At 38.2% G+C, this 27,978-nt stretch overlaps 5 protein-coding genes and 2 long non-coding RNA genes across 8 annotated transcripts in view; 5 read left to right on the top strand and 2 right to left on the bottom strand.

Annotated features, from left to right (window-relative positions):
* LOC134199623 (uncharacterized) overlaps positions 1-27,978 on the bottom strand; it is a 500,100-nt gene that overhangs the window by 97,912 nt on the left and 374,210 nt on the right. The gene's annotated exons all lie outside the window — the stretch shown is intronic.
* Positions 164-1,822, top strand: LOC134199630 (uncharacterized). The gene is made up of 2 exons (XR_009974189.1): positions 164-1,343; positions 1,640-1,822. It is a non-coding gene; the product is annotated as an uncharacterized LOC134199630 (long non-coding RNA).
* Positions 2,164-4,796, top strand: LOC134199628 (uncharacterized). Its single transcript, XM_062670915.1, has 2 exons — positions 2,164-2,840; positions 3,952-4,796. The coding sequence occupies exons 1-2, from the start codon at positions 2,627-2,629 to the stop codon at positions 4,746-4,748; spliced, it is 1,011 nt and encodes a 336-aa protein (XP_062526899.1). The 5' UTR covers positions 2,164-2,626; the 3' UTR covers positions 4,749-4,796.
* On the bottom strand, positions 2,842-5,265 carry LOC119629145 (uncharacterized). Its single transcript, XM_038014077.2, has 2 exons — positions 4,827-5,265; positions 2,842-3,906 (listed from the first exon to the last, which is right to left on the bottom strand). The coding sequence occupies exons 1-2, from the start codon at positions 5,126-5,128 to the stop codon at positions 3,021-3,023; spliced, it is 1,188 nt and encodes a 395-aa protein (XP_037870005.1). The 5' UTR covers positions 5,129-5,265; the 3' UTR covers positions 2,842-3,020.
* LOC101745270 (gastrula zinc finger protein xLCGF3.1) lies at positions 9,747-19,035 on the top strand. The gene has a single exon (XM_004922135.5). The coding sequence runs from the start codon at positions 9,832-9,834 to the stop codon at positions 10,540-10,542; it is 711 nt and encodes a 236-aa protein (XP_004922192.1). The 5' UTR covers positions 9,747-9,831; the 3' UTR covers positions 10,543-19,035.
* On the top strand, positions 20,566-26,942 carry LOC134199637 (uncharacterized). The gene is made up of 3 exons (XR_009974198.1): positions 20,566-22,270; positions 25,528-25,702; positions 26,797-26,942. It is a non-coding gene; the product is annotated as an uncharacterized LOC134199637 (long non-coding RNA).
* On the top strand, positions 22,266-23,291 carry LOC101747232 (zinc finger protein 239-like). Its single transcript, XM_004933984.4, has one exon. It carries the CDS (start codon positions 22,407-22,409, stop codon positions 23,175-23,177), a length of 771 nt encoding a protein of 256 aa, XP_004934041.2. The 5' UTR covers positions 22,266-22,406; the 3' UTR covers positions 23,178-23,291.

The following is a 27,978-nucleotide window of genomic DNA, read 5'->3' as shown; positions in this document are numbered from 1 at the left end:
GCTATGAATTTACGTGCCCGACGTTCACCAGGCGAAGATGCCAAGAAAGATATAGGTCTCGTGACCTTCGCAGGCCTAGGAATATTTATTTCATTCTATCTCATCTAGTTTTATTTAATCTCGTCCCAATTGTCTAGCCCCAAATGAAACAACATCAGTTCATTCAATCCAAATAATATTTCGTTTGTAATTTTTTTTTCATCAAACAAAATAATTATTAGAAGGCTAGTCTAGTATGCCTAGGCAGTACAGTGAAATACCATCGCCTGTCCTGTTAAAATAATGAAACTACTAACACGAGAGGATTTGAGCCATATTTTATACACTCAATTGTTTTGAGCTGTGTACACTGTTTCATTGAAATATTTTTCTGTTTGTTCAGGTTTTAACGTCTAATAAAGGTAATTCGTTGAAAAAGTTTAACAAACTGTGAGTGCGAAAGTGCGGGAAAATGTAACGTAAGCGTCACGGTTTAAATATTAAGTGTACTATCTATGGCCTATGGTCACGGTTCTTTCAGAAAGAATTTTTTGGCGGGAACGCGAGGTGTGAAGTTGTGTGATTTATTTTGTCTATTTAGTGTTTCTTCAGGTTTAAATGTGTAATAATGGTGGTTTATTACCGTTTAGTATCTGTGAAAGTGCACAAATGTGAGGAAATGAAACAAAGCCGCTGAACGTAACTTCTCGGGATCCTCCAAAAAGTCCACTGAAAAAATTTCAGTAAATGTTTATTTTACTGAGATTATATTTCATCCCATATCATCTCAATTCATTTCATTTAATTTCATCCCAATTGATTAGTGTCTCAAATTAATCATCTTCATTTCATTCCACTCCATAATATCATTTTTCATAAAAATATGAATAATATAAATTAAAATAAGACTTAAAAGACTCAGTTACCCGGTCATAAAATCTCATAAAAAAACAAAAATGTGATAGGTAGGTACCGTCTCAAATATATTAAGTGTTTATTCTATGGGTACCGTACCTACATAAATTGATTCCTATTCATTGGTTCAACTCTTTTTAAAAAAAATCATAATCACAAGGATTCTTATTAAAATAGACTAATAATGTAAAAGTGAGTACCTACCTATATATATAGGAAGCAAAAATTCTATGACATCCTTCGATCAACAATAGTAACTAGATTTCGGGTCGGTGCATAAAATCCGTCTCGTCAAATAACAGCGCACTTGAAATGTGAGCTCTTATTTTGTTTAGTTCACTTCAAACACAGCCAATGTCAACCCGTCTCACAATACCGCAGTGTGTATTCAAAAGTTGCAAAAATAAGGCCCGAAAAAGCAATTTAACGGCCGGAGTATCTTACTTTCGGTAAGTACATGAAGTATAAACTATATTGTAAGCTTTAAACTTATAAATAATATTAAATTTTGAACAAAATTACCGATTTTTAACCACCGCTACAAATGTTGGCCAAGGCTCGGCCAACACATGGACAAACTTTTGCTTAACAGAACAGTAAATGCATGGAGTAGATTTGTGTTGTAATAATTTTTTAAAATTTGTTAGCTGCACTTCAAAATTAGTTGGTTAAAATTGGTTAATGCTGCGTTTGTGTCTGTTTGTTGGACTCTCATTAGATACTTAGCTTTCCATTTTTATTTTAGCTTTCCTAGCAATCACGTGTGCAGAATGGATCTCGATTGTCGCCAGAGAAACAAGAGATGACTTTTATAAGCCAGCTAAGAACTCCGCTTATTGACACTGGACATCTTTGCCTTCCGTGCTCACGGCTACTGAAATGTGGCCGAAACATTGTAATAAAATTACCACGCTTGAAACCGTTTAAACGTTGTTTTATTATGTGCACTGGTCGCGAAAACTTAAAAATATATATTACACAAAAACGTAACGCTAATAAAATAATAAGTAATGTATAGATACTAACAAACATACATTTCCAAAACATAAAAAGTAAACAACTAAACTTTTACTTTAATTCATTAATAAATTATTTTAGTGTTAAGCGCGACTCCCTTACCTCCTGTAGTAAATAGAAATCGGCATTTCAAGAAGCAAAAATAAATAAAGCAAAACGATGTTAGTTCTCAGAGTAATTAAGGGAAAAGTTACTTTATTTGTTGCGCCTTAAGATTGATTTAACATTAAAAGTTGTTTAAAATATGTCTTTTTATTGGTAAGTGACAGGAGTAATTTATTGCTTTGCTCGTTTTATGTGACGAATGATCGTAAGTATTAGATAATGTTTTGGAGATTTGTGACTTTATTACTAGGTGCCATAGTTGTTATTAGTTTGAAAGTAAAAGTGTTTCAAAACTTTTTTCTCCGTTTGTTAATAAACGAATGTAGCTATGGCCTAGGCCGCACTACGGTGAAACCGCTGCGGTTATTAACCGTGTGAGTTTATGAAACACGAAAACGAATACAAGCGGCCGCACTTGCGGTTTTTTCCCGCGACTGATTTTAAAACCGCGAAATGTTACAAAATTGTTGCGGAAAAAAACCGCAACAAAATTTGTAATCCATAGAACTAAGTGGTCGCACACGCACTATGCGTTAACCGCGGGCGGTTTTTGGGCTAGTATTCGGCCGACTGCCGCAAAGAATAGTTGTGTTGTCGTCTCGTCACAATTATGTCGTCGACCGAGTCGGAGTCTGTTTCAAATGCAGAGTACGAAAGTTTATCCCAGAAAATCATCGTGGAAGTACAGAAAAGACCAGCTTTATACGATACTACTTTGCGTCAATACAGTGATAGAAATGTGAAAAATAAACTTTGGGAGGAAGTTTATCACAACGTAGTTAATAATTGGATGACACTGTCGGAGGCTGAGAAAAAAAAGAAGGGTAAGTTTTTAAAGAGTATTTATTTATTACAAAGAACTCAAACTAAAAAAGTCGAACCCTTATAACGAAAGCTACTTTAGTTTTGTTACCTATTTTTAAGGAGATGTTGTTTTGAGTTAACAGTGAAAATTCTGTTTTTGGCATTAATTAGTTACTATACTTTTGAGGGTGAGATATCTTTTAAATATTTTCATATTGCCAACTCAACGCGCCCGCAGTAGATGTAAAATAATCAGCAAACAAATTTCTTACATCTATAACGTTATTGCTAGAACGCGTACGAATTGAAGCAATACCCTGCATCTCTGAAACTTGAAACGATTCATTAAGCTGTTTACCGTCATGTTGTCTTACAAAGTTGTGCAATATGCAACAAGCTTTAATAATATGGTCGCAAAAATCTAATTTCACATCTAATGGTCTATGTAAAATACGCCATTTATTTGCCATGATCCCAAATGCACATTCGACAGTCCTTCTGGCATAAGATAATCTATAGTTATAAACTCTTTGTTTTATGGATAAATTTCTATTTGGATATGGCCTCATTAAGTGCTCCATAAGTGGAAAAGCTTCATCGCCTACGAAAACAAACGGTAAAGGTCCGACTTCCTCATAATCAGGTAATGTTGCAGATTCTGGTAAATGCATTTGGTTGTTCAAAAACCTTTTGCCAAAATTTGAGTTTTTAAAAACGCTAGAGTCGCTATTCGATCCATATGCCCCAACATCTATAGCAGTAAAGCAATAGTCTGCATCAGCTATAGCTAATAATATTAAAGAATAATACTTTTTGTAATTGAAGGCTTCTGAACCAGTATTTTCTGGCCTTTCTATTCGTATATGTTTTCCATCTATGGAACCAAGACAATTAGGAAAATGTGTTCTTTCAAAATAAAAATTTGCTATATTTATCCAATCCTCTTCTGTTTTTTCAGGCATATATGTAGGTTGCAAACATATCCACAAACTCTTGCATGTGTGTTCAATTATTTCACTCAGAGTTGTTGTGCCGATCAAATATTCAAAATACAAGGACTTCATACTATTACCACTGGCAAGATACCTGAAAAAACAACATTATATTATTATATTTCTATTTTTGTTACAGGTAGTACAATACAAAAGAAATGGAAGAATATGCGCGACAGTTTTTCTAAAGAATTAGCTATACAGCGTGGTAAATCTGGTCAAGGTGCTATAAAAAAGAAAAAGTACGTTCATTTCGATTCACTGTTGTTTTTGGTACCATCTTTACAAAAAAGGGAGACTAGCAGTAATATCGAATTTACTTCACAAGATAACCCTGATACGGACTTATCTGAAACCCTTCCACTAACGAATAGTAATCGAACCCCATCCAGTAAGAAGGCTTCCAAAAGCCGAAGTAGCTGTGAAGATTATGAACAAAAATTGTTAAATTTTTTGAATACAAAGGAGAATGCGTGTGAATATGACGAAGATATAAACTTTTCACAAATGATTGTACCAATGTTACGGAAACTTAATGACGATCAGAAACATTTTGCCAAAGTAGAAATTATGAATATTTTGCAAAAAGCCAAATCTTTCTATCCATTCGAAACACCAATTCATAATCAAAGACCAAGATCACATTTGTCATTCACGCAAACGTCGTCTCCGCAATCATATTATACATATTCCCCATCTCCACCTCCAACCATGCCGATAATGCCACCAGTTTCAACACCAGTACGACAGCTTGTGTCAGGACCTGCAAAACAAACCATCTATTTGCCACTTAATACTCCTGTTCCACCAACATTACAAGCAACCGTGCATTCTCTTCAAGAACTCGAGCAACAAGAACAACAGTTACAATATGCACAAAATGAACAAGAAGAGCCTACAGCAGCCAATTATCTGTCGCAATTTCAAGAACAATAATTTTTTTAATTTTTTTTACCAATAAAAATACCTATAAAGTACAATATATATGCATGTGTGTGTAATTTTATTTCTTACCTCAAAGTCACAGACAGACGCTCCTCTGGTGAAATACATTTGCGAAATTTTGTATCCATGAAGGTGATGTATGGACGCACGTTGTGCAAAATTTTATCGAAGCTGGCCACTGACATTCGAAAGTAATTGAAAAATTTATCTGGATGTTCTCTTAAAATTTTATACTTTTTCTGAAAGAAACCTTTCTCAAATCTACGGCTAGTGAGTGGATGTATCCAATATTTGCGAAATTTTCGTTGACGTCTTTTTTTTCTATTTCTTAGTACCAGAGCAACAATACATACTGCTCTTTTGAAATCCATCTTCAAACTGTGAAAATCACGAGCGGTTTCGCGGTTTATAATCGTAGTGTGTACGTCTCAAGCGGTTTCGCGGTTATAGCGGTTAACCGCTCCCGGGAAAAAACCGTAGTGCGGCCTAGGCCTATAGGTGTATATTCACGCGGACAGTTTTTGCTTTAATTTTGTACGTATCCCTTTATCTAGTTACTATTGTTGATCGAAGATGACATCAATTATAAGTACATACCTATGTATATAATTAATATTCTATTTAATTTATTAATTACTGTTCTTTTCCTTAGCGTAGAATTTTGTATTAGACATAGTTTTTATCCTGCTGATCCTATCCTTTATCCGATGTAAATTTCGTTCGATGTAAAATTCTTTTCCTTTCCTTTTCTACTCAGTTTCCTTACCTTTGTCTGTGGCAATAAGCACTGCGTGAAGCCATAAAAAAAAATCTATGACATTTTACGTTCCTTTGTACTTTACAATGTGTATAATCTATGTTTACAATTGTTCTGATGCTCGATTGACTTTTTGGCGGGAACGCGAGGAGTGAAGTTGTGTGATTTGTTTTATTTTGTCTATTTAGTGTTTCTTCAGGTTTAAATGTGTAATAACGGTGGTTTATTAACTGTTTAATATCTGTGAAAGTGCACAAATGTGGGAAAATGAAAAAAAGCTGCTGGACGTAACTTCTCGGGTTCCTCCAAAAAGTCCACTGAAAAAATCTCAGTAAATGACCACCATTTTACTGCGATTATATTTCATCCCATATCATCTCATTTCATTAAATTTCATCCCAGTTGATTAATGTCTCAAATTAATCATCTTCATTTCATTTCACTCCTTAGTATCATTTTTCATAAAATTAAGAATATAAAGTAAAATAAGACATGACTTAAAGGTCTTAGTTACCAGGTCATAAAATCTCTTTTAAAAAAATGATGCTCGATTGGTGACTCTTGGTGAACTATTGCCTTGGTTGGTTTCTGATTTTCAGCTTGATGAAACAAGAAAACGACAAGAGCAGGAGGTCGGAAGAGACGTTTACATCCATAAGTGCAGCCTGTGACATAACGACATCAATTCTGTATTTTGTTTACATAGTGTGGTGGAGATTAATTAAAAGTTAAAGAGTCAACTACTAATTCGTCCCTTAGTTCACAAAAAGTGATCCGACATGTCATCAGAATTGTGATCAAAACAAAAGTAATATAGCTTGTAACTGGGAAGAAAATAAAACGCAAATTACAAGAAGATACATACTCTTTAGAGGCAGTACTTTTTTTAATTTTGTCTGGTTTCCGATCTCATATCTTAAAAAACATAACTTGGAGCATTCTCGTGTGTAAAATTTGCAAATCAAGGTTTTTCTTTTACATATGTATTATATATAAACAAAAATGGATGCATTTTACGAACCATATGTTTGTAAAGTCTGTAAAAAACGTTTTGTATTTATAGAGAACTTTAAAATGCACATGAAAACGCATTCTCCTAAAAACCCTTATGTTTGTGAAGTGTGTGAAAAACGCTTTACAAAAATCAGTGAATTGAAAAAACATATTGTAAGTCATGCTGCAGAAAAACCTTATGTTTGTGAAGTCTGTAAAAAATATTTTACACGAAAAAATGCTTTAGAATTGCACATGAGATTACATACTGGGCAAAAACCATACATTTGTGAAGTGTGTCAGAAGTGCTTTGCACGAAATGATTCTTTGCAAATGCACAGGAGAACACATTCTGCAGAGAAACCTTATGTTTGTGAAGTCTGTGAAAAATCTTTTCGATATCGTAGTGGCTTACAAATTCATTTGAAAATTCACACCAGAGATAGATCTTATCTTTGTGAAGTATGTAAAAAAGAATTTGCAGACCCTTCTGGTTTAAAAATTCATCTGAGAATGCATGCTGGAGAAGAACCTTATGTTTGTGATGTGTGTGGAAAAGGCTGTGCCCGAAAGGGTGATTTAAAAAAACATATGGCAACACATTCTGGAGTTAAACCTTATGTTTGTGATGTGTGTGGAAAAGGCTTTGCCCAAATGTTTGAATTAAAAGCACATATAAGAACACATACTGGAGAGAAACCTTATGTTTGTGATGTGTGTGAAAAAAGCTTTTCACAAACTTGTAATTTAAAAAGACATATGGCAACACATTCTGCAGTCAAACCTTATGTTTGTGATATGTGTAAAAAGTCTTTTGCACATATTAATTATTTAAGAAAACATATACATGTACACAATGCTTAAAAACCGTGTTTGTGATGTGTGTGAAAAAGCTTTTCATGCAACAGAAAAACCTTAAGCTTATGAAATGTGTGTAAAGCACATTTGTCACATTTTTTACTTGTGGTAGGACCTCTGGTGAGTCTGTACGGGTAGGTACTACCACCCTGCCTATTTCTGTCGTGAAGCAGTAATGCGTTTCAGTTTGAAGGGTGGGGCAGCTGTTCTAACTATACTGAGACCTTGGGACTGATATCTCAAGATGAGTGGTGGTATGTATGTTGTAGATGTCTATGGGCTTTGGTAACAACTTAGCATTAGATAGGCTGTAGACTCGTCCACCCATCTAACTCCCTTAACAACACCATGTTTAATAATCAAGAATGGTCCTTGGTCCTATGGTCAGTTTTAGAGAGTACGGCTTGCTCTAAGAGCCATGATAATTTGGAGTCCCTAAAACAATCCGTACGATTGGCAGTGAAAAATTTTCCCATGGAAAGAGTGCGTGCTTCTATTGATAACTGGCCTCAACGTTTAAAGGACTGTATTGCAGCCAATGGAGACCACTTCGAATAAGCTTTTTATACTTTAAATTGTTTTATATTTATGTTTTAAACTAACACACTGTAAAAGTAATAAATGTTATTTGCAATACAATTTTTTTTCCTTTGTCTCAGTATTTATGGCAAGACTAGGTATGTACTTTTGTCAGTTTTTCAATGTTTTTTATTGATGATCATTTTGTTAGTGCAACTAAATTAATTAATTAAAACCAAGTTTTTTTTTTTTTATTATAAAACTACTAAAACAGGAGAATTTGAAGTGTGTGCATTTAAATAGGTAATTCTTGTTTGTTTAAACCTGTAACGTGTAATATAGGTAATTAATTGAAAAAGTGTAGCAAACTGTGAAAGTGCAAAATTATGGGAAAATCTAAAACAAGCGCTAGATGTCAAGGTACTTTAAAAAAAAAAAAAAGACGTCCAGTCCAGACGGGAGGTACCCTCCTGGGGTAGTAGTTTTTGAACAGATGCCATTTCATGTTTTGTTTCCTTTTTGTTTAACCAGGGGTCGGTCCCCTGGGGTCTGGTTGGTACCCTCGGGACTGGACTCCCTCCAGCCATTCTTCCCATCGCCGGGCACCAGAGCTTAGGATTGGGCCATTTTTTAAAGATGTTTACGTCCTTGCGGCCCCGTGCCTCGCGGCAGCGGCCCCCGTCCCCCACGCGGTGAGGATTACGGTTTGGCCGGCGGCCCGCCGAGTGCAACGAGCAACACAGCAGACCACCGCACGACGCTCAAAAGAGCAACAACGACGAAGCCACGCCGGTATACCGGTACCCCCCTCTGGAGGGCGTGCCCCTGTAGCCGAAGCCGGGGACATGGCGACCATCGGCCGGAAGATGCGTAAGCAACGCCGGCTCACTTCTCCATCGAAGGGCAGGCCAAAAGTGGCCCACCACCACCCATGGGTTAGGTCCGAAACGGGTCGGACGTTACCCGAAAAAACAAAAAGGGGAAGAGAGAGGGAGCCCGAGCGTCTCCAGGAGGAACACCCTTCAGCGAGTGAAGGGCGTGGAGAGCCCGCAACTCCCCCTGCTGGTTTTGGTCCGCGTCATCCGATCTCTTTCGTTGCAAAGCCTAACTAGGCTACCCTACTCCTACACCTAGCCTACCTACCTAACACCTAGAAATCCTTGCAACGAAAAAGACCGGACGATACCCCTGGGAGTGAGACTGTTCCCAGAGGATCCCGTTATCCGCCACCTACGGACGCGCCCGGTGGGAGTCCAGCAAAACTCCCCCATAGACGGGGCCCCCGGCCACGTAGAGTGCGCGCCGGGGGGCCCGCCCAGGTCCCTCGGGTGTATATACATACCTACCTGATCCATTCTTTTTAATTTTCCGATTTCCTTTTTCTCCTGTTTCCCTACCTTTACCCTTGTATGTGGTTAAATGCACAAACCGTGCAAGATAAAAAAAAAATACAAAATATATCTACTATATCTATATAGTTAAAGGAAATACTTTTTACTTTTTGGCGGGAAGCGAGGAGTGAAGTTGTGTGATTTGTTTTATTTTGTCTATTTAGTGTTTCTTCGGGTTTAAATGTGTAATAATGGGAAAATGAAACAAAGCCGCTGGACGTAACTTCTCGGGATCCTCCAAAAAGTCCACTGAAAAAATCTTAGTAAATGACCACCATTTTACTGAGATTATATTTCATCCCATATCATCTCAATTAATTTCATTTAATTTCATCCCAGTTGATTAGTGTCTCAAATTAATCATCTTCATTTCATTTCACTCCATAATATCATTTTTCATAAAAATATGAATAATATAAATTAAAATAAGACACGACTTAAAGGTCTTAGTTACCAGGTCATAAAATCTCTTAAAAAAAAAAGGAAATACTTTTTGTCGTTTATTCTGTGTTTTCAGATCATTTTATAAAGTTTTAATAAAAAAAAACATTTAAAAATGCCCCAAACTCAGAAACAATATGTTTGTGAAATATGTAAAAAATGTTTTTCACATATTGGTTATTTAAAGAAACATCTACAAAGGCACACCGCAGACAAACCATACGTATGTGAAGTGTGCGAAAAAAGTTTCGCTCTATTCGATTATTTAAAATCACATATGATAACACATAAAGCAGAAAAACCATACGTTTGTGAAGTGTGCCAAAAAGGTTTTGCACGATTCGACAATTTAAAAGCACACATGATAATACATATGGCAGAGAAGCCTTTTGTCTGTGAAGTCTGTAAAAAAAGTTTTGCACATATCGGTTATTTAAGAAAGCATCTACGGAGACATACTGCAGAAAAACGTTATGTTTGCGACGAGTGCGATAGAGAATTTTCACAATATGATTATTTAAAAACACATATGGCCACGCACACATCAAAAAAGCCACATATTTGTGAAGTTTGTGACAAAGGCTTTGCACGACTGGATCATTTAAGAATACACGTGAGGATACACACAAGAGAGAAACCATTCATTTGTGAAGTATGTAATAAAGGTTTTACACATATTAGCCATTTAAAATCACATATGAGAGTACACACCGGAGAAAAGCCTTATGTTTGTGAAGTTTGTAAAAAAGCTTTTGCAAGAATTGGCGATTTAAAAAGACATACGAGAACACATACCTGTGAAAAACCGAGTACGGGCATTGTGTAATAAATGTTTTAAAAAAAATTTATAATTTAAAAATATATGTGCGAATGCATACTACAAAAAAATCTTAGTTTATGAAGCGTGTAAAAAAGATTTCGGGTTAATTTGTTGTTTAAAATTGCATCTACAAATACATAACCCAGTGAAACGTTATATTTGTGAAGTTCGTGAAAACTAATTCCATTCATTGGTAGTGTAAGAACATGTTTCTGAAGATTGTAGAAAATGATTTTGTTCAAGTTTATCATTTAAAATACTTCTGAGAGTATATACATATCGCACATAAGGTATTATAAAGTCTTAATACAGAACCGAGTAGAAGAAAATACATTTTTTAATAGTTATTAGTGAGACAAGAGAGATGTTTGCTTTTACTGATGAAGTTTAAAGTTGTAGTTTAAATATTAATGTATTTCTATAGTCTAGCAGAACTATATAAGAATTATACAATAAGATGTAAAATTTTCCTACATTTCTCATGAAAAATTACATAATTTGCATAAGGGACATTATGATAGAAGTAATATAAAATAGTGTAAGTAATTAAAAAGTTTAAATGTTCTGGAGAATTAAAAAATTGATCTATAAAGGAGATTGCCCATTCTTGGTTTCGTGTTATACTATGATCAAATATATATTAAAAATTAAGTTTTTATTTTTAACAATTTCCTCAAAAATATTAAGTTATAACTTCGCCGGATATAGAAGATTAAAATAATTAGTAATTTAAAAACTTCCAACCTAGTGTTAGTTCAATTTTCCCAATTGAAAAGCAAAGATATTATATATTTAGGATTCAGAAGAAAAACCATTTAAAAAAAATAACAATTTAAACATTACAATTTTTGTTATTCTCAAACTCTAATTAATTGACTCTAATTCAAAATAAATATTGACATAAATCACCAAACAACCAGAATACTGAATAAACACTTTGATATTATCTTGACTTTAAGCGCACATTTACAGAGACTTAAAACAATGACTCACACACACCATGTTCACGACTACCTCTCACGAACACCGCCGATCGAATGAATGTTTCGAGCAAAGGCATTGCTATTTATAGGCACTGTACCCTCAACATTATTATAAAATTCGTGTTTCCTAAATCGGCCATCCTGAAGTCGCGTCGTCCGCGGCGTGTCCTGCTGTTCGTCGTCACTTAGTTGTCCTGTTCCTCATTGTTCTTGCTGATCCGTGAGCTGCGGAGACATTGTGCTGCTCGCTGCTTCTGTGAACAAATCAGATCGCATTTCCCCATGCAAACCATTGGACAGAGGCATCACTGAATCGCATGTCCCCATGTAAACCATTGGAAAGAGGCATCACTGAATCGCATGTCCCCATGCAAACCATTGGACAGAGGCATCACTGAATCGCATGTCCCCGTGCAAACCATTGGACGGAGGCATCACTGAATCGCACGTCCACTTCGACAGAGGCATCACTGAATCGCATGTCCCCATGCAAACCATTGGACAGAGGCATCACTGAATCGCATGTCCCCATGCAAACCATTGGACGGAGGCATCACTGAATCGCATGTCCCCATGCAAACAATTGGACAGAGGCATCACTGAATCGCATGTCCCCATGCAAACCATTGGTCAGAGGCATCACTGAATCGCATGTCCCCATGCAAACCATTGGACAGAGGCATCACTGAATCGCATGTCCCCATGCAAACCATTGGACGGAGGCATCACTGAATCGCATGTCCCCATGCAAACAATTGGACAGAGGCATCACTGAATCGCATGTCCCCATGCAAACCATTGGACAGAGGCATCACTGAATCGCATGTCCCCATGCAAACCATTGGACGGAGGCATCACTGAATCGCACCTCCACTTCGACAGAGGCATCACTGAATCGCATGTCCCCACACAAATCATTGGACGGAGGCATCACTAAATCGCACGTCCACTTGGACAGAGGCATCACTGAATCGCATGTCCCCACATAAATCATTGGACAGAGGCATCACTGAATCGCATGTCCCCACATAAATCATTGGACGGAGGCATCACTAAATCGCACGTCCACTTGGACAGACGCATCGCTGAATCGCATGTCCCCACATAAATCATTGGACAGAGGCATCACTGAATCGCATGTCCCCACATAAATCATTGGACAGGGGCATCACTGAATCGCATGTCCCCACATAAATCATTGGACAGAGGCATCACTGAATCGCATGTCCCCACACATCATTTCAGTGTAGCACACACCCGGCCGCCGCTTGCGTGGTTCTGCCGCAGGAACCACCGATGGGCCCGAGCTGGCAATGTCCGTGACGCAGCATCCTCACCACCCGGCAAGGTCCACTGATTCCCGGATCTAGATTTCCTGTAGACTGGGAGTTATTACAAAAACAAGATTATCAACATTAAAAACGGCTGCTGCTCGTCGGTGCCCGTATCATGTAGCTTTTGACTTCGTGGTACCAACTGATGAGCTCTACCTCGACCTAGCTCTCGATGAACTTCACGGCTCCGAGACATCACGGATTAGAGTCTTCACCACAGGTATAGTGGCGTCTGTTCGCACCAGAAGCTACAGGGCGGATGTCTGTTGTCTTGCGTTTTGTGATGTTCAGAATGAGCTGTGATCCCCAAATTTCATCTGAAAAGCATTCAGTCAACCCCAAGAATTGTTTACTTGTTTGACGTTACGCGTCACCGATGACTCAACTAGGGCCTGAACCCTAGGACTCGGAGGACCTAGGACCTAAAGACTCGGCTTAACCTGACCTCCACCAAAAATTAAATCAAATCGTGAATCTGTAGACTAGCGTTCGCGACTCTAACCAGAGGGCCCATTATGCCCCGTATCATTATTAAAGTTCCGAGTTCGTCTATCGGACCTCTGACTATCTTAAGACGGAGCAACGATCTCTTGGTGCACTCGGCATATGAGGAAACACTATCTGATCAGTCACTCGTGTAACCAAGCCCGCGCATCACTCTTAAGACAGCCAGACACTCGTGACAAACAGAGTCTCCAAGCTGTAAAAGGATCTAGCCTGTTCTACTTCCTCACACTATATCTTGCACGGCAAGGTCAAAGTTAGAACTAAAGTAATCACGAGATAGATCTGAATTTACGAAATCTAATGGTTTCGGCTAACATTTCATTGTTACTACGCCTGGTGAAACTATTTTCATCAGTAACTAGGTACTATCGACACGGCGACGGAACAAGACGGCGTCCCGTCCGCAGGCAGCCAAATTCACTCATTGAGGGAGTGTATTGCCGACTGGTAACACTATTTTGAGCCCTTCGATTGTTATTTCCACCCATCGAAATTGAGCGTTCAGTCTCGAGCATGTTCAATCGTGACAAAAATAGATCGTAAAATCTATCGTGACAAAGTTGTTGAGCTAGTTACTTGGTGTTTTATTACATCTGGTAGGTGTGGGTACCTGACAAAAACGAATGACAAAATCAAACTTGTGGGCATTGTTTTCTTTTCTCGTTTTTAACGAAAAAAGGATCCCAATTCTGAATTTAGGATTCAGAAGAAAAACCATTTAAAAAAAATAACAATTTAAACATTACAACTTTTGTTATTCTCAAACTCTAATTAATTGACTCTAATTCATAAAAAATTACATAAATATTGACATAAATCACCAAACAACCAGAATACAAATTAAACACTTTGATATTATCTTGACTTTAAGCGCACATTTACAGAGACTTAAAACAATGACTCACGCACACCATGTCCACGACTACCTTCTCTAACGAACGCCGCCGATCGAATGAATGTTTTTTTTTTTTCCTACCTATGCTGATAGCCTTGAGAGGCTATTTCAGCTTCGCCCTAACGTTTGTAGGTGAGCTCACGGGGCTCAAACCTGATGACGTTGCTAACACGAACCCTAGCAAGAGCCGTGCTTCGCAGAATCTACCACCGGAAGCCGAAAGTATGGCAGAGGATGACGGAAGCTGGAGCCCTCTATCTGGACCTTCAAAGGGTCAGAGTCGAGGACCAGTCTCCGCTCATCCAATGCACGAGGTGCCTCGCATTTGGACATGGTCGTAAATTTTGCACCGAGAGTGTGGACAGATGCAGTCACTGTGGAGGACCGCATCTGCGCGAAAAATGCGCAGACTTTATCGCAGGGACCGAACCGCGGTGCTGCAACTGCTCACACTCTGGGTTGCGGAAGGCTGACCACAACGCTTTTAGCGCCGAATGCCCGGTACGAAAAAAGTGGGACTACTTGGCTCGCGCAAATACCACATATGCATGACCATGCAGGACATTACACAACACGTACACACAGACACAAAGCACACAGAAACAAAAACACAACACACACAAATATGAAATACACAACAACACGAACACAAATGATATTCAGAAGGTATATTGAATATACACGATGATATCAGCACAAGAACACTTACAGGAACAAAAAATGCGAAATAAAATGAAAATTGTCTAAAGAAAATAGTCAATAAATATATATAAATTCAGTATATATATGTTATTGCCTAGGCAAATGAGTTTTTAAAAAATATAGAAAGAAAGCACAAACGTCACAACACTACAGAAATCTCACCAAACCTGCTAAAGGCATAATAATAGCAAACATAATAACGAAATAAACTTCCTGTTGTAAGAATAATGAAGTTAGGAATATAATTAACTAATACCGAACGGAAGAATGTAGCAATTAGATGGTAATTAAGAGTATATACTAATGTAAGTTTTATAGATATAAGCTAAGAACTAAGAAAAAAGTAATGTTAGAATGTTAGAAATATAATAAGTGTAATAAAAGATAAGTATAATAGTTAAATAAGTAAAGAAAATTGTAATTAAAATAAGAACAAGTACGCAGTACTTGTAAGGAAAACCAATATAATATGTAAAGTATAAATACTACCGTAGACAAACTAGAAACAAAAATAAAACTGTACAAACTTTATTTTCCTATAATAAAAGAATAAAAATATCGTAGCATAGAGAAGCGGGAGTCCCACCCGGCAAAGAATGAATGTGGAAGGATATAAGAAAGATTATGTATGCGGCTTGAAAGTGCGAGAGGAATACATGTGAGAACTTGAATGAATGAGTATATAGATAAATAAGGACCCGGTGTTCTCATGATCGGGGAAAAGCAGAATAAAAAAAAAAAAAAAAAAGAATCTACCACCGGATCGGAAACGCGACCCACTGAGAAGATACGGCGAGAAACTCAGTGGGCTTTGTCTGGGAGTTAATTTACTCGTCGAGCCCTTCGTCGCAAGCGACGGGTTCGACGAGAACGGTGACCGGTGCTTGAAGTACCTAGAAGCACCGTTAGTGGATCGGGAGGATCCGAGATGACGTGTTTTGGGCGACGTCGACTGCTTTCCATTCTGTCCGCAGGATCGGGAATGTAGTTACCGGCGGCCACGATGAGAGGGTTCTCGTGTCGTGCCGCTTTATCGAAGTAGTGAATGTTTCGAGCAAAAACGTTGCTATTTATAGGCACTGTACCCTCAACATTATTATAAAATTCGTGTTTCCTAAATATATCATACAGCCTAATCTTTAAAAAAATATGATTTTATGGAGTGAAATGAAATGAAGTTGATTAATTTGAGACATTAATCAATTGGCATGAAATGATATGGGTTGAAATATAATCTTGTAAGATGATGGTTATTTACTGAGACTTTGAAGTCGTCGTGACCTAAGGGTTAAGACGTCCGGTGCATTCGTGTTGAACGACGCACCGGTGTTTGAATCTCAGGCGGGTACCAATTTTTCTAATGAAATACGTACTCGACAAATGTTCACGATTGACTTCCACGGTGAAGGAATAACATCGTGTAATAAAAATGAAACCCGCAAAATTATAATTTGCGTAATTACTGGTGGTAGGACCTCTTGTGAGTCCGTGCGGGTAGGTACCACCGCTCCGCCTATTTCTGCCGTGAAGCAGTAATCAACCTTATCCGCCAACAAATAAAGTAATTTTTCCCGTTATAGCTTTGAAAACTAACATCATTTTATTTTATTTATTTTTGCTTCTTGAAATATCGATTTCTATTTACTACAGGAGGTAACGGAGTCGCGTTGAACACTAAAATAATTTATTATAATTATGAATAAAAGTAAAAGTTTAGTTGTTTACTTTTTATGTTTTGAGGATTTATGTTTGTTAGTATCTATACATTACTTATTATTTTATTAGCGTTACGTTTTGTGTAATACATATTTTTATAGTATATTTTTATGTTTTCGCGACTAGTACATATAATGAAACAACGTTTAAACGGTTTTAAGCGCGTTATTTTTATTACAATGCTTCGGCCACGTTTCTGTAGCCGTGAGCATGGAAGGCAAAGATGTCCAGTGTCAATGAGTGGAGTTCTTAGCTGGCTTATAAAAGTAATCTTTTCTTTCTCTGGCGACAATCGAGATCCATTCTGCACACGTGATTGCTAGGAAAGCTAAAATAAAAAAAATGGAAAGCTAAGTATCTAATGAGAGTCCAACAAACAGACACAAAAGCAGAATTAACCAATTTCAACTAACCAATTTTGAAGTACTGCTAACAAATTTTTAAAAATTATTACATCACAAATCTACTCCATGTATTTACTTTTCTGTTAAACAAAAATTTTGTCCAAGTGTTGGCGAACCTTGGTCAACATTTATAGCGGTGGTTAAAAATCGGTAATTTTGTTTAAAATTTAATATTATTTATTAGTTTAAAGCTTAAAATTTTACTTACACTTCATGTACTTACCGAAAGTAAGATATTCCGGCCGTTAAATTGCTTTTTCGGGCATTTTTTGCAACTTTTGAATACACACTGCGGCATTGTGAGACGGGTTGACATTGGCTGTGTCTGAAGTGAACTAAACAATAAAAGAGCTCACATATCAAGATTTTCAAGTGAGCTGTTATTTAACGCGACGAATTTTTGCGCCAACCCGAAATCTAGTTACTTTTGTTGATCGAAGCCGAAAAGTTACAATTTTATTAAGAACTACTGTTCTTAATTGTAACTTGAAGTTGCCGTTCTCGTTAACTTGCTGCCGCGATATTATGTGGCATAAGTGTTCGATTAATGATTCTTTCTTTCATTTTTATCACTAACCCACAAAATGACAAAACTAAATACAATTGTCATCTTTCATCCTTCAGAACCATATCAAAGTTTAAATATTTGAAATTTTATTTATGAAATTTTTATTATCCGTTTCAAACTTCTTCCTACTTATCTGATCGTTTCTCGTGTTTCGTATCCTTTTTTAATTTGGTTTCCCAATCTTTTAATTTACGTCATTGGCAAAAAGTAAACGCTATTGCCAAAAAAGAAAAAAAAAATAGACAAATAACGTAAAAGCATAGAGTTACTATTCTAAGGTAAGCTATTGTAGGTATAGTAATCGGCAAACTTCTTGAGCAAATGACCTTGACTGCGCAGAACCGAATTTTAGATCACTTTGGTGGTGAGGGTGAGGCGCGACGGCAGGGGAAATCGTATCGAGCGCGTTATTGGTAGATCAGTCGAACCTTGCGTCCCGCACCGCGCCCTCGTTCCGCTTGCTCCCAAAAGTACGCTTGCGTACAGTGAAAAGTCTATCGTTATTAATCGTTAAGTTATTTGTTATAATTGCTTGTTGACTTTGTTGCCATTGCTATTTGTTGAGTGTTTGTTGATTTTTTATAAAAAATACACTATGCCGCGACAAACTGGTGTAGTATTCAAAAGAAAGGATAAAAAAATTGTGTACGACGTATATTGCTTCATTATAAAACAGGGGAAGAATGATATGGAAAAAGTAAAACAGACTTCGGAAGCAACAAAAACATCAGTGAGTACTGTTAGGTGCATTATTAACGAAGCTAAAGGCTCTGGCTTGCTCGCCGTGTTTGGGACTCCGGGTAAGAAAAGATCAGGGAAGAAGAAAGTTGGAATGGATAGTTTCGTTCAATCTGTAATAAAAATATGTAATCATAATAACTACATAACAAGCAGCGAAACTCCGTACCGTAGAAAGGCTTCGAAAAATTTAAAGAAGATATAAATTTTAATGGCTCGGAATGAAGCTTACGACGAATTATGAAAGAGCTAGGCTTCAGATGGAAAAAAAGAACCGAAAATAATCGGAAGCTGGTAAATGAAAAAAGTAACATTCGATTACTACGAATCGAATATCTTCAAAAAATAATTAATTATAGACAAAAAAGAAGACCGAATCGACCGAGTTGTAAACTACGCCGATGAGCCCTATGTCGACTCATCACGATGATAGCGACTCGGGTGATGAAAACAGTGATGATGATGATGGTCAAGATTATGATAACGAAAAAAAAATTACAAATACCAGCTTCGCTTTAACTGAACCAAGACCTGGCAACAGCTCTAGTTTTGACTTAATAGAAGGAATATCTATTTTACCCCAAGATTAAATTATTACAATTATTAACCTATATGTTTTGTTGATGTTCTAATAAATATATAAATAAATACATATGTTGATTTTAATAATTTAATAGCATTATGACGCAGAGTAAGTAATGTTTTTGCACGTGAGTGTACCATGCGCAAACTTACCCCCACTACGTCAACAAATGCTCAAGAAGTTTGCCGGTTATTATATTTATTAACTCCATGCGTAAAAGTGAGTACCTACCTACTTATCTAGTTAGGAAGCAAAAATTCTAAGCTCTGTAAATTTGGCCCCCCTTTTTTTGATTTTCGGATTTATTATTATTTTTAATTACTCGTTCGTCGTTTGTTCGTTAATGTTCGAGTGTAAAAATTGTTTGTTCGTCTTTTATTTATTTATAATTAATTAAACAAATGATCACCGTTAAGTGGGCCCCCCTTACTAGATATCTTTATGTTTATCACTCAGATTAATTCACTTTGATCAATTAACGTTTGTTCGACGACTATTGGTGATTGATTGATCATAAAAATCAAACAAATTCAAAAAAAACGCAGCCTTGTAATATATATCAATCAAGATACTTCTCGATAATAATAATTAATTTAATATAGACGTAAATAATTCTTTTTTAAATAAAATCCGGTTTATAGCGTTTATATATATATACTAAGTTTATTCTTCCATATTAAATGAATTTCTACTAAATGTACCTGCAATATATTTCTTGAACTTATAAATAATTATCATTTCAACAAAAACAGATTTTGTGTGCATTACATTTACATCTTTTGAACTACGTAATTAATTTAGGAATTATTAATTTTATTATAAAACTAGCTGACCCGGCAGACTTCGTAGTGCCAAGTCAATCGATAAATAAAAGACCTAAACTTTTGTATAAAATAAACTTAAAACAAACAAAAGGAATCCATCTGACGGGGGACACATACACATACGCGTCCTGGAAGGCGATGCTCGACTTCTTCGAGTCCACCATCTTGCAGAAGGAGGCGGCGGAGCGAGAGAGGAAGAGCCCTTCCCTTTCCGCACCAATCCGTCGCCGTCGAGCCGAGGGCCGGAGGCGGGAATACGCCCGTACGTCCCGGCCCCTGTAGGTAGCGGCCTCCACCCGGTGAAGGTCAAGGGGTGACCTGAGGGGGTGAGGCCGCGCGGCGCGCTACCAGCACTAGCGCGCTGCCGTGGAGTAAATAGAGCGACCGGTCGACGGTGTATCGCGTCCCGACCCGGCAGGCTGGTTCTGGTCTGGCACTATACGGTGCGCTCGTATGGTGCCAGGCCCTGACCCGCCAGAACCGCGATCGCGGTCAGGGCCGTCCGAGGATACCGTACCGTCTCCTTCGAGGCGGCGTGCTTGCTCGCCGGGGCGCCACCCTGGGACCTGGAGGCGGAGGCGCTCGCTGCTGATTACAGGTGGCGTAGCGACCTCCGCTCTAGGGGGGAAGGGCGCCCTGGCGAAGGTGTAGTGAGAGCGCGGAGGCTCCATTCTCGGCGGTCCGTGCTGGAGGCGTGGTCTCGTCGTTTGGCGAACCCGTCGGGCGGCCTCCGTACCGTCGAGGCGGTCCGCCCGGTTCTCGCGGACTGGGTAGGCCGCGACCGCGGATGCCTCACCTTCCGGCTGACGCAGATGTTGGCCGGCCATGGGTGTTTTGGCCGGTACCTCTTCGAGATAGCCGGAAGGGAACCGACGGCGCAGTGCCACCACTGCGCGGACCGCGACGAGGAAGACCCAGCGGAACATATATTGGCGCGTTGCTCTGGATTCGACGAGCAACGCGCCGCCCTCGTCGCGGTCATAGGAGAGGACCTCTCCGACGCGTCCTGGAAGGCGATGCTCGACTTCTGCGAGTCCACCATCTCACAGAAGGAGGCGGCGGAGCGAGAGAGGGAGAGCTCTTCCCTTTCCGCACCGATCCGTCGCCGTCGAGCCGGGGGCCGGAGGCGGGAATACGCCCGTACGCCCGTACGTCCCGGCCCCTGTAGGTGGCGGCCTCCCCCCGGTGAAGGTCAAGGGGCGACCTGAGGGGGTAGAGGCCGCGCGGCGCGTTACCAGCACTCTAGCGCGCCGCCGTGGAGTAATAGAGCGACCGGTTGGCGGTGTATCGCGTCCCGACCCGGCAGGCTGGTTCTGGTCCAGCAGGGTATTCCGGGACACCAGCGGCACCGTCTGGGCGGTCTGACCAACCAAGTACCTGTACCTGTACCTGTACCAAGAAGGCCGACGTTTCATGAAGGTGATGGTTTGCTTATTAGATATAAAATAATTAATAATTGAGAATTTAATTGTTTTTATGATCGAACAATCACCAATAGTTGTCGAACAAACGATAATTGATCAAAATGAATTAATCTGAGCGATAAAAATAAAGATGTCTAGTAAGGGGGCCCACTTAACGGTGATCATTTGTTTAATTAATTATAAATGAATAAAAGACGAACAAACAATTTTTACATTCGAACATTAAATACAAAATAATACAAAACAAAAAAAAATATCCGAAAATAAAAAAAAGGGGGCCAAATTTACAGAGCCAAAATTCTATGACATTTTACGTTCCTTTGTACTTTACAATTGTTCTGATCATTTCTGATGCTCGATTGGTGACTCTTGGTGAACTATTGGCTTGGTTGGTTTGTGATTTTCAGCTTGATGAAACAAGAAAACGACACGAGCAGGAGGTCGGAAGAGACGTTTACATCTGTGGCGTTTAAGAACGCACATTTTTATGATGCGTAAGTCGGAACGCACGAGAGGTACGAAAAAGGATATAGTCTGTGACACGAGACCTTTTTACCGCCAAATATTTAAAACATAAAAATAATTTATAATGTGTTAAATAACTAATATACCTGATATAATTAACTGGAATTGTTTATGCCGCTACATCAATATAATTTATATTGTTTCAACTGTGGTGTTAATTACTTAAAACACGACTACGGCGAAATAAAGAAGGGACTCTATACGAACTCCCTCACATCCATAAGTGCAGCCTGTGACATAATGACATCAATTCTGCATTTTGTTTACATAGTGTGGTGCAGATTAATTAAAAGTTTAAAGAGTCAACTACTAATTCGTCCCTCAGTTCCAACCATGGAGTTAATAAGTACCTAGTAACTCTATGGTTCCAACTCAGTTCACAGACAGTGATCCGACCATAGATTATACTTTTATTAAACTTGAGAGATCCGACATGTCAACAGAATTGTGATCAAAACAAAAGTAATATAGCTTGTAACTGGAAAGAAACAAAAACGCAAAATACAAGAAGATACATACTCCATAAAGGCAGTACTTTTTTTTTAATTTTGTCTGGGTTCCGATCTTTCTGGTTTTTAATTTTGTCTGGTTTCCTAAAAAACATAACTTTGAGCATTCTCATGTGTAAAATTTGCTGATCAATGTTATATTAAATATATAAACAAAAATGGAAGCATTTCGCAAACCCCGTGTTTGTAAAGTTTGTAAAAAACGTTTTGTATTTAAAGAGAACTTTAAAATGCACATGAAAACGCATCCTAAAAACCCTTATGTTTGTGAAGTGTGTGAAAAACGATTTACAAAAATAAGTGAATTAAAAAAACACAATGTAATTCATACTGCAGAGAAACCTTATGTTTGTGAAGTCTGTAATAAATATTTTAAACGAAAATGTACTTTAGGAATGCACATGAGATTACATACTGGGGAAAAGCCATACATTTGTGAAGTGTGTCAGAGGTGCTTTGCACAAAGTTATTCTTTACAAAGGCACAAGAGAACACATTCTGGAGAGAAACCTTATGTTTGTGAAGTCTGTGAAAAATCTTTTCGATATCGTAGTGGCTTACAAATTCATTTGAAAATTCACACTAGAGATAGATCTTATGTTTGTGATGTGTGTGGAAAAGGCTTTGCCCTAAAGGGTGATTTAAAAAAACATATTTTGGCAACACATTCCAGAGTTAAACCTTATGTTTGTGATATGTGTGGAAAGGGCTTTTCCCAAAAGGGTGATTTAAAAGCACATATAAGAACACATACTGGAGAGAAACCTTATGTTTGTGATGTGTGTGAAAAAAGCTTTTCACAAACTTGTCATTTAAAAAGTCATATGGCAACACATTCTGCAGAGAAACCTTATGTTTGTGATATGTGTAATAAGTCTTTTGCACATATTAGGTATTTAAAAAAACATATACATTTACACAATGCTTAAAAACCTTGTTTGTGATGTGTGTGAAAAAGCTTTTCATGAATAGTAGGTACTATAAAAACACACATGGCAACACATACAACAGAAAAACCTTAAGCTTATGAAATGTGTGTAAAGCACATTTCACACATTGTTTACTTGTGGTAGGACCTCTGGTGAGTCTGCACGGGTAGGTACCACCACCCTGCCTATTTCTGTCGTGAAGCAGTAATGCGTTTCAGTTTGAAGGGTGGGGCAGCTGTTCTAACTATACTGAGACCTTGGGACTGATATCTCAAGATGAGTGGTGGTATGTATGTTGTAGATGTCTATGGGCTTTGGTAGCAACTTAGCATTAGATAGGCTATGGACTCGTTCACCCATCTAAGCAATGAACAAAAATAAATAAAAACAAAAATTAAGATCACACATTAGAATACATACAGGAGATAAACATTCTGTTTGTGAAGTATATATAAAAGGTTTTAGTTTTAGTTTATGTTGATTATTTAAAAACACATATAAAGCTTCATGTATATACTAGAGAAAAGTCTTATTATTGTAAACTGAAAAACGGTTTTCAAGTATTGGTAATTTTGAATGGCATACGAAAATACATATTTGAGAAAAACTGTATGCTTGTGTAAAGTGTAATAAAGCATTTTCGCAAATTGATATTTTAATAATGTCAGATACATTAAATAATATGTACTGCAAAAAGCCTATGTTTGTAAAGTATGTAAAAAATAATTTTCAAAAAATTGTCTGTTATAAGTCCCCCTTAAAATATACACTGGAGAAGAAAAAACCTTGTTGATGTAGTCTATACTCTATACTAATATTATAAAGAGGAAAGATTGTTTGTTTGTTTGTTTCGAATAGGCTCCGAAACTACTGGACCGATTTGAAAAATTATTTTTCCATTAGAAGCCGACATTGTCCCTGAAGAACATAGCCTACTTTTTTTTAAAAAAAAATTATTTTATTTTTTTGGTTTCATGTGTGTTTTAATGTTTCCGAAGCGAAGCGAGGGCGGGTCGGTAGTTAATAATAAATGTTTTGCACGTATAGATTTTTTTTATTGCTGAGATTGGTGGACGAGCTCACTGCCTACCTGGTTTTAAGTGGTTACCGGAGCCCATAGACATCTACAATGTAAATGCCGCCACCCACCTTGAGATATAAGTTCTAAGGTCTCACTATAGTTACCACGGCTGCCCCACCCTTCAAACCGAAACGCATTATTGCTTCACGGCAGAAATAGGCAGAGCGGTGGTTCATATCCGCGCGGACTCACAAGGGGCGCTACCACCAGTGACTCACAAGAGGTCATACCAGTACCAGTAGGAATATTTAATAGTGCATCTGAGAATACAGACCGCCGAGACACCTTATGTTCGTGTTGTGTTTGAAAGGAAATTCTTATCAATGGTGTCGTTATTTTTTCATTCTCGAATATTCTAGTTAGGTATATATCGAGAGTGTTCTAATGGCGCCAAGAATGTTTTCGATATAGGCAAGACTAATCTAGAACAGTGGTCGGCAACGCGCGGCTCTGTAACTCTTCGGCTACGTCTCTTCCACGAAATGTTTAGTTCAAGTACGGAATAGTTCTTGACTCGTAAGAGACGAGTAAAGATGTTTAATACACAATGGCACTATATCAATTTCAATAGTGTGTTATCTAGCTAAGTCTGGCCATAAATACTGTTACAAAGGAAAACAAAAAAAAATCTATGGCAAATAACGTTTATTACTTTTAAAGTGTGTTAGTTTAATACATAAATATAAAATAATTTAAAGTATAAAAAGCTTATTCAAAGTGGTCTCCATTGGCTGCAATACATAGAAGCACGCACTCTTTCCATGGGAAAATTTTTACTGCCAATCGTACGGATTGTTTTAGGGACTCCAAATTATCATGGAGTTTAGAGCAAGCCGTACTCTCTAAAACTGACCATAAATCATAATCCAGCGGATAAAGATCGGGACTAGACGACGGTCAGTCTTCAGCTCTGATGAAGTCCGAAACGTTCGTTTCCAACCAAGACTGCATAGACCGAGCTTTATGACCTGGCGCCGAGTCTTGCTGGAAGGACCATTCTTGATTATTGAACATGGTGTTGTTAAGGGGCTTCACTACCTTCTCAAGAATGGTATCTTGATACACTTGTGCCGATGTTTTGATACCTTTTTCACAAAAGTATGGCTCAGTCACTCCTTCGTAGCTAATTCCCCACCAAACTGTTGTAACCTTATTATATTTTTATGCTATGTCTTGGAAACATTGTTTTATTATATTGGTGACGAGTTACAATAAATTAAGATGAACGATGAACAATTCGCATTATTTTTACATGCACAACAAAATCAGCAAGAGCAGATTTTACAAATCTTGAAGTTGTTGGTACCAGCAGCTTGCAATACAACAGCCAAGAGCGTGACGAACGACTCTTTTACAAAACATGATACGGATAACAAGATAAGTATAATGTAACGGACGTGACGTCAGCTGTCATGCCCTGCCGCCAGCCAAGCCGCCAAGCCATGTTACGGCCTGGCCACGGGGATCGGCGGTGCGAACAGCGAAGCGGTGGACGAGGCGACCATTCGCGCAGCACCGTTTGCAGGCCACGGGTACTCACGTTCGCCGCCGCGACTAGTAAGGAAGTCCGACAGCGAAATGTCTATATCGAAATTATCTCGATATTGCTTACAAATTAATAGTTTTTTGGTTCAAGACCTATTATTTGGAAAAGATTGTGAAGTACATGATTTGAATAAGAATCGGAGTATACCTATAGATGGAGAATTCCACAAGAAGTACGAGAAATACTTTGGGTGGCTAGACTTCCAAATAGCTGGTCTAGCTAGTATTTCAGCTATATTTTTTTTTATTGCTTAGATGGGTGGACGAGCTCACAGCCCACCTTGTGTTAAGTGGTTATTGGAGCCCATAGACATCCACAACGTAAACGCGCCACCCACCTTGAGATATAAGTTCTAAGGTCTCAAGTATAGTTAAAATGGCTGCCTCACCCTTCAAACCGAAACGCATTACTACTTCACGGCAGAAATAGGCAGGGTGGTAGTACCCACCCGTGTGGACTCACAAGAGGTCCTACCACCAGTAATTACGCAAATTATAATTTTGAGGATTTCATTTTTATTACACGATGTTATTCCTTCACCGTGGAAATCAATCGTGAACATTTGTTGGGTACGTATTTCATTACAAAAATTGGTACCCGCCTGATATTCGAACACCGGTGCATCGCTCAACACGATTGCACCGGACGTCCGTTAGGCCACGACGACTTTAAAAATATAAAATAAAAAATAAATAAAAAATATAAAAATTTCGGCGTTAATTTTTCGCGGCGAAAACAACTAAACTCATTTAATCACTGTACTATTCGCCGCGACTACCGCTCGACTCCGTGGCTCGCGCCGTCCGTATTCATGCATTTGTTTTGCTCGCCCGCCGCATCGCGCGATTCGCTCGGTACATTTCGCCGGTCGCTTCGCCGGTCGCCGGTGCGCGTGGCTTGTTAGGTACATTTATATGCGCTTATTTTAGTCGCTAGACGCTTCGCCGTTCGCACCGCGCGAATATTCGTATCGGCGAATGTCCCGTGGCCAGGCTGTTAACACGCCCCCTTCCGCCACCGCCACCGCCGCCGCCGCCAGCCAAAGCCAACGAAGGGGGGATAGTGTTAATAAAACAAGCCGTGCCAGCCTTTCTACCTGCTTTCTGCTTTCTCGCACAAATAAAAGAACTTGTCGTTACGCTGCTGGTTTTTTTGTCACATCATTTGCAACAATAATAAAAAAATTCAATATGGATAAAATTAAATACAACCCAGATACATTCAGAATTGACGATTACATTGATTTTTTCGAAAACAAATGCAAATTTCTTGATATCAATAACAGCGACTTACAAAAAGATTTGCTTCTGAATTTACTAACACCAAGATATTCCACGAATTAAAAGTAGCTTTAACGCCTGATTTCGGTATAGCTACATACAGCGAAATTTGTAACAAATTATTAGACCTCTATCGCATAAAAACGACGAGATATAGAGCCTTAACAGAATTTTGGAATTGCACTAGAGAACAAAATGAAACGATGGAAAACTATGCAAACAGATTAAAAAGTCTTAGTCGGGATTGTGGCTACACTAATGACTTCCTGGAACGACAATTACGTGACCGTTTTGCCACTGGATTGAATCATCCAGATTTAGAAACCGACTTAAAACAAAAATGGCCTGATTTAATTCAAATGGTAGACGAAATACCAAGAGAAGTAACCTTTCAACAAATTTTTACAATCTCTCAATCAAGAGAACAGACAGAACAAGACACACCACGAACAAGTATTAAAAAAATAAAGAGGAGCAAAACCAAAACCGTACCATTACATCAAAATACAACACGAAAATTAAATCCAATGAATTGTTTACGCTGTGGAAAGAAAGAACGGCACAGCCTATCACAGTGTTCAGCCAAGGACCATATTTGTAAAGAATGTAACACGAAGGCACACTTTGAGAATTGTTGCATTCAGTCTGGACGGGCATACATCAGCTATACAAAAGGGAGCCAAAAATCAATAAAAAAATAACAAGACATCATAAGTCCTCACAGTGGCGTACCTAGAACTTTTGCCGCCCGGGGCGATCTCCAGTCTGCCGCTCTTTCTATTATAAGTCAATCAAATAGTGGTTTTTATAAATTAATACACATAAATAAATTATTAAGTTATTTAATCAATATTAATTAATACACAGAGTAAATTTTTTAGACTTATTTGTATG

This window comes from Bombyx mori, chromosome 11 (assembly GCF_030269925.1).
Source record: "Bombyx mori chromosome 11, ASM3026992v2".
Lineage (NCBI taxonomy): Eukaryota > Metazoa > Arthropoda > Insecta > Lepidoptera > Bombycidae > Bombyx > Bombyx mori.
The sequence above is the reverse complement of the archived record's forward strand: the minus strand, read 5'-3'. Positions and strand labels throughout refer to the sequence as shown.

Excerpts from the sequence above, each read along its gene's own strand:
- LOC134199628 (XM_062670915.1), top strand. The coding sequence starts at position 2,627 with ATGTCGTCGACCGAGTCGGAGTCTGTTTCAAATGCAGAGTACGAAAGT. Across the intron at positions 2,841-3,951 it reads GGCTGAGAAAAAAAAGAAGG|GTAGTACAATACAAAAGAAA; the intron begins GTAAGTTTTTAA and ends TTTTTGTTACAG.
- LOC119629145 (XM_038014077.2), bottom strand. The coding sequence starts at position 5,128 with ATGGATTTCAAAAGAGCAGTATGTATTGTTGCTCTGGTACTAAGAAAT. Across the intron at positions 3,907-4,826 it reads CGTCTGTCTGTGACTTTGAG|GTATCTTGCCAGTGGTAATA; the intron begins GTAAGAAATAAA and ends TTGTTTTTTCAG.
- LOC101745270 (XM_004922135.5), top strand. The coding sequence starts at position 9,832 with ATGCCCCAAACTCAGAAACAATATGTTTGTGAAATATGTAAAAAATGT.
- LOC101747232 (XM_004933984.4), top strand. The coding sequence starts at position 22,407 with ATGGAAGCATTTCGCAAACCCCGTGTTTGTAAAGTTTGTAAAAAACGT.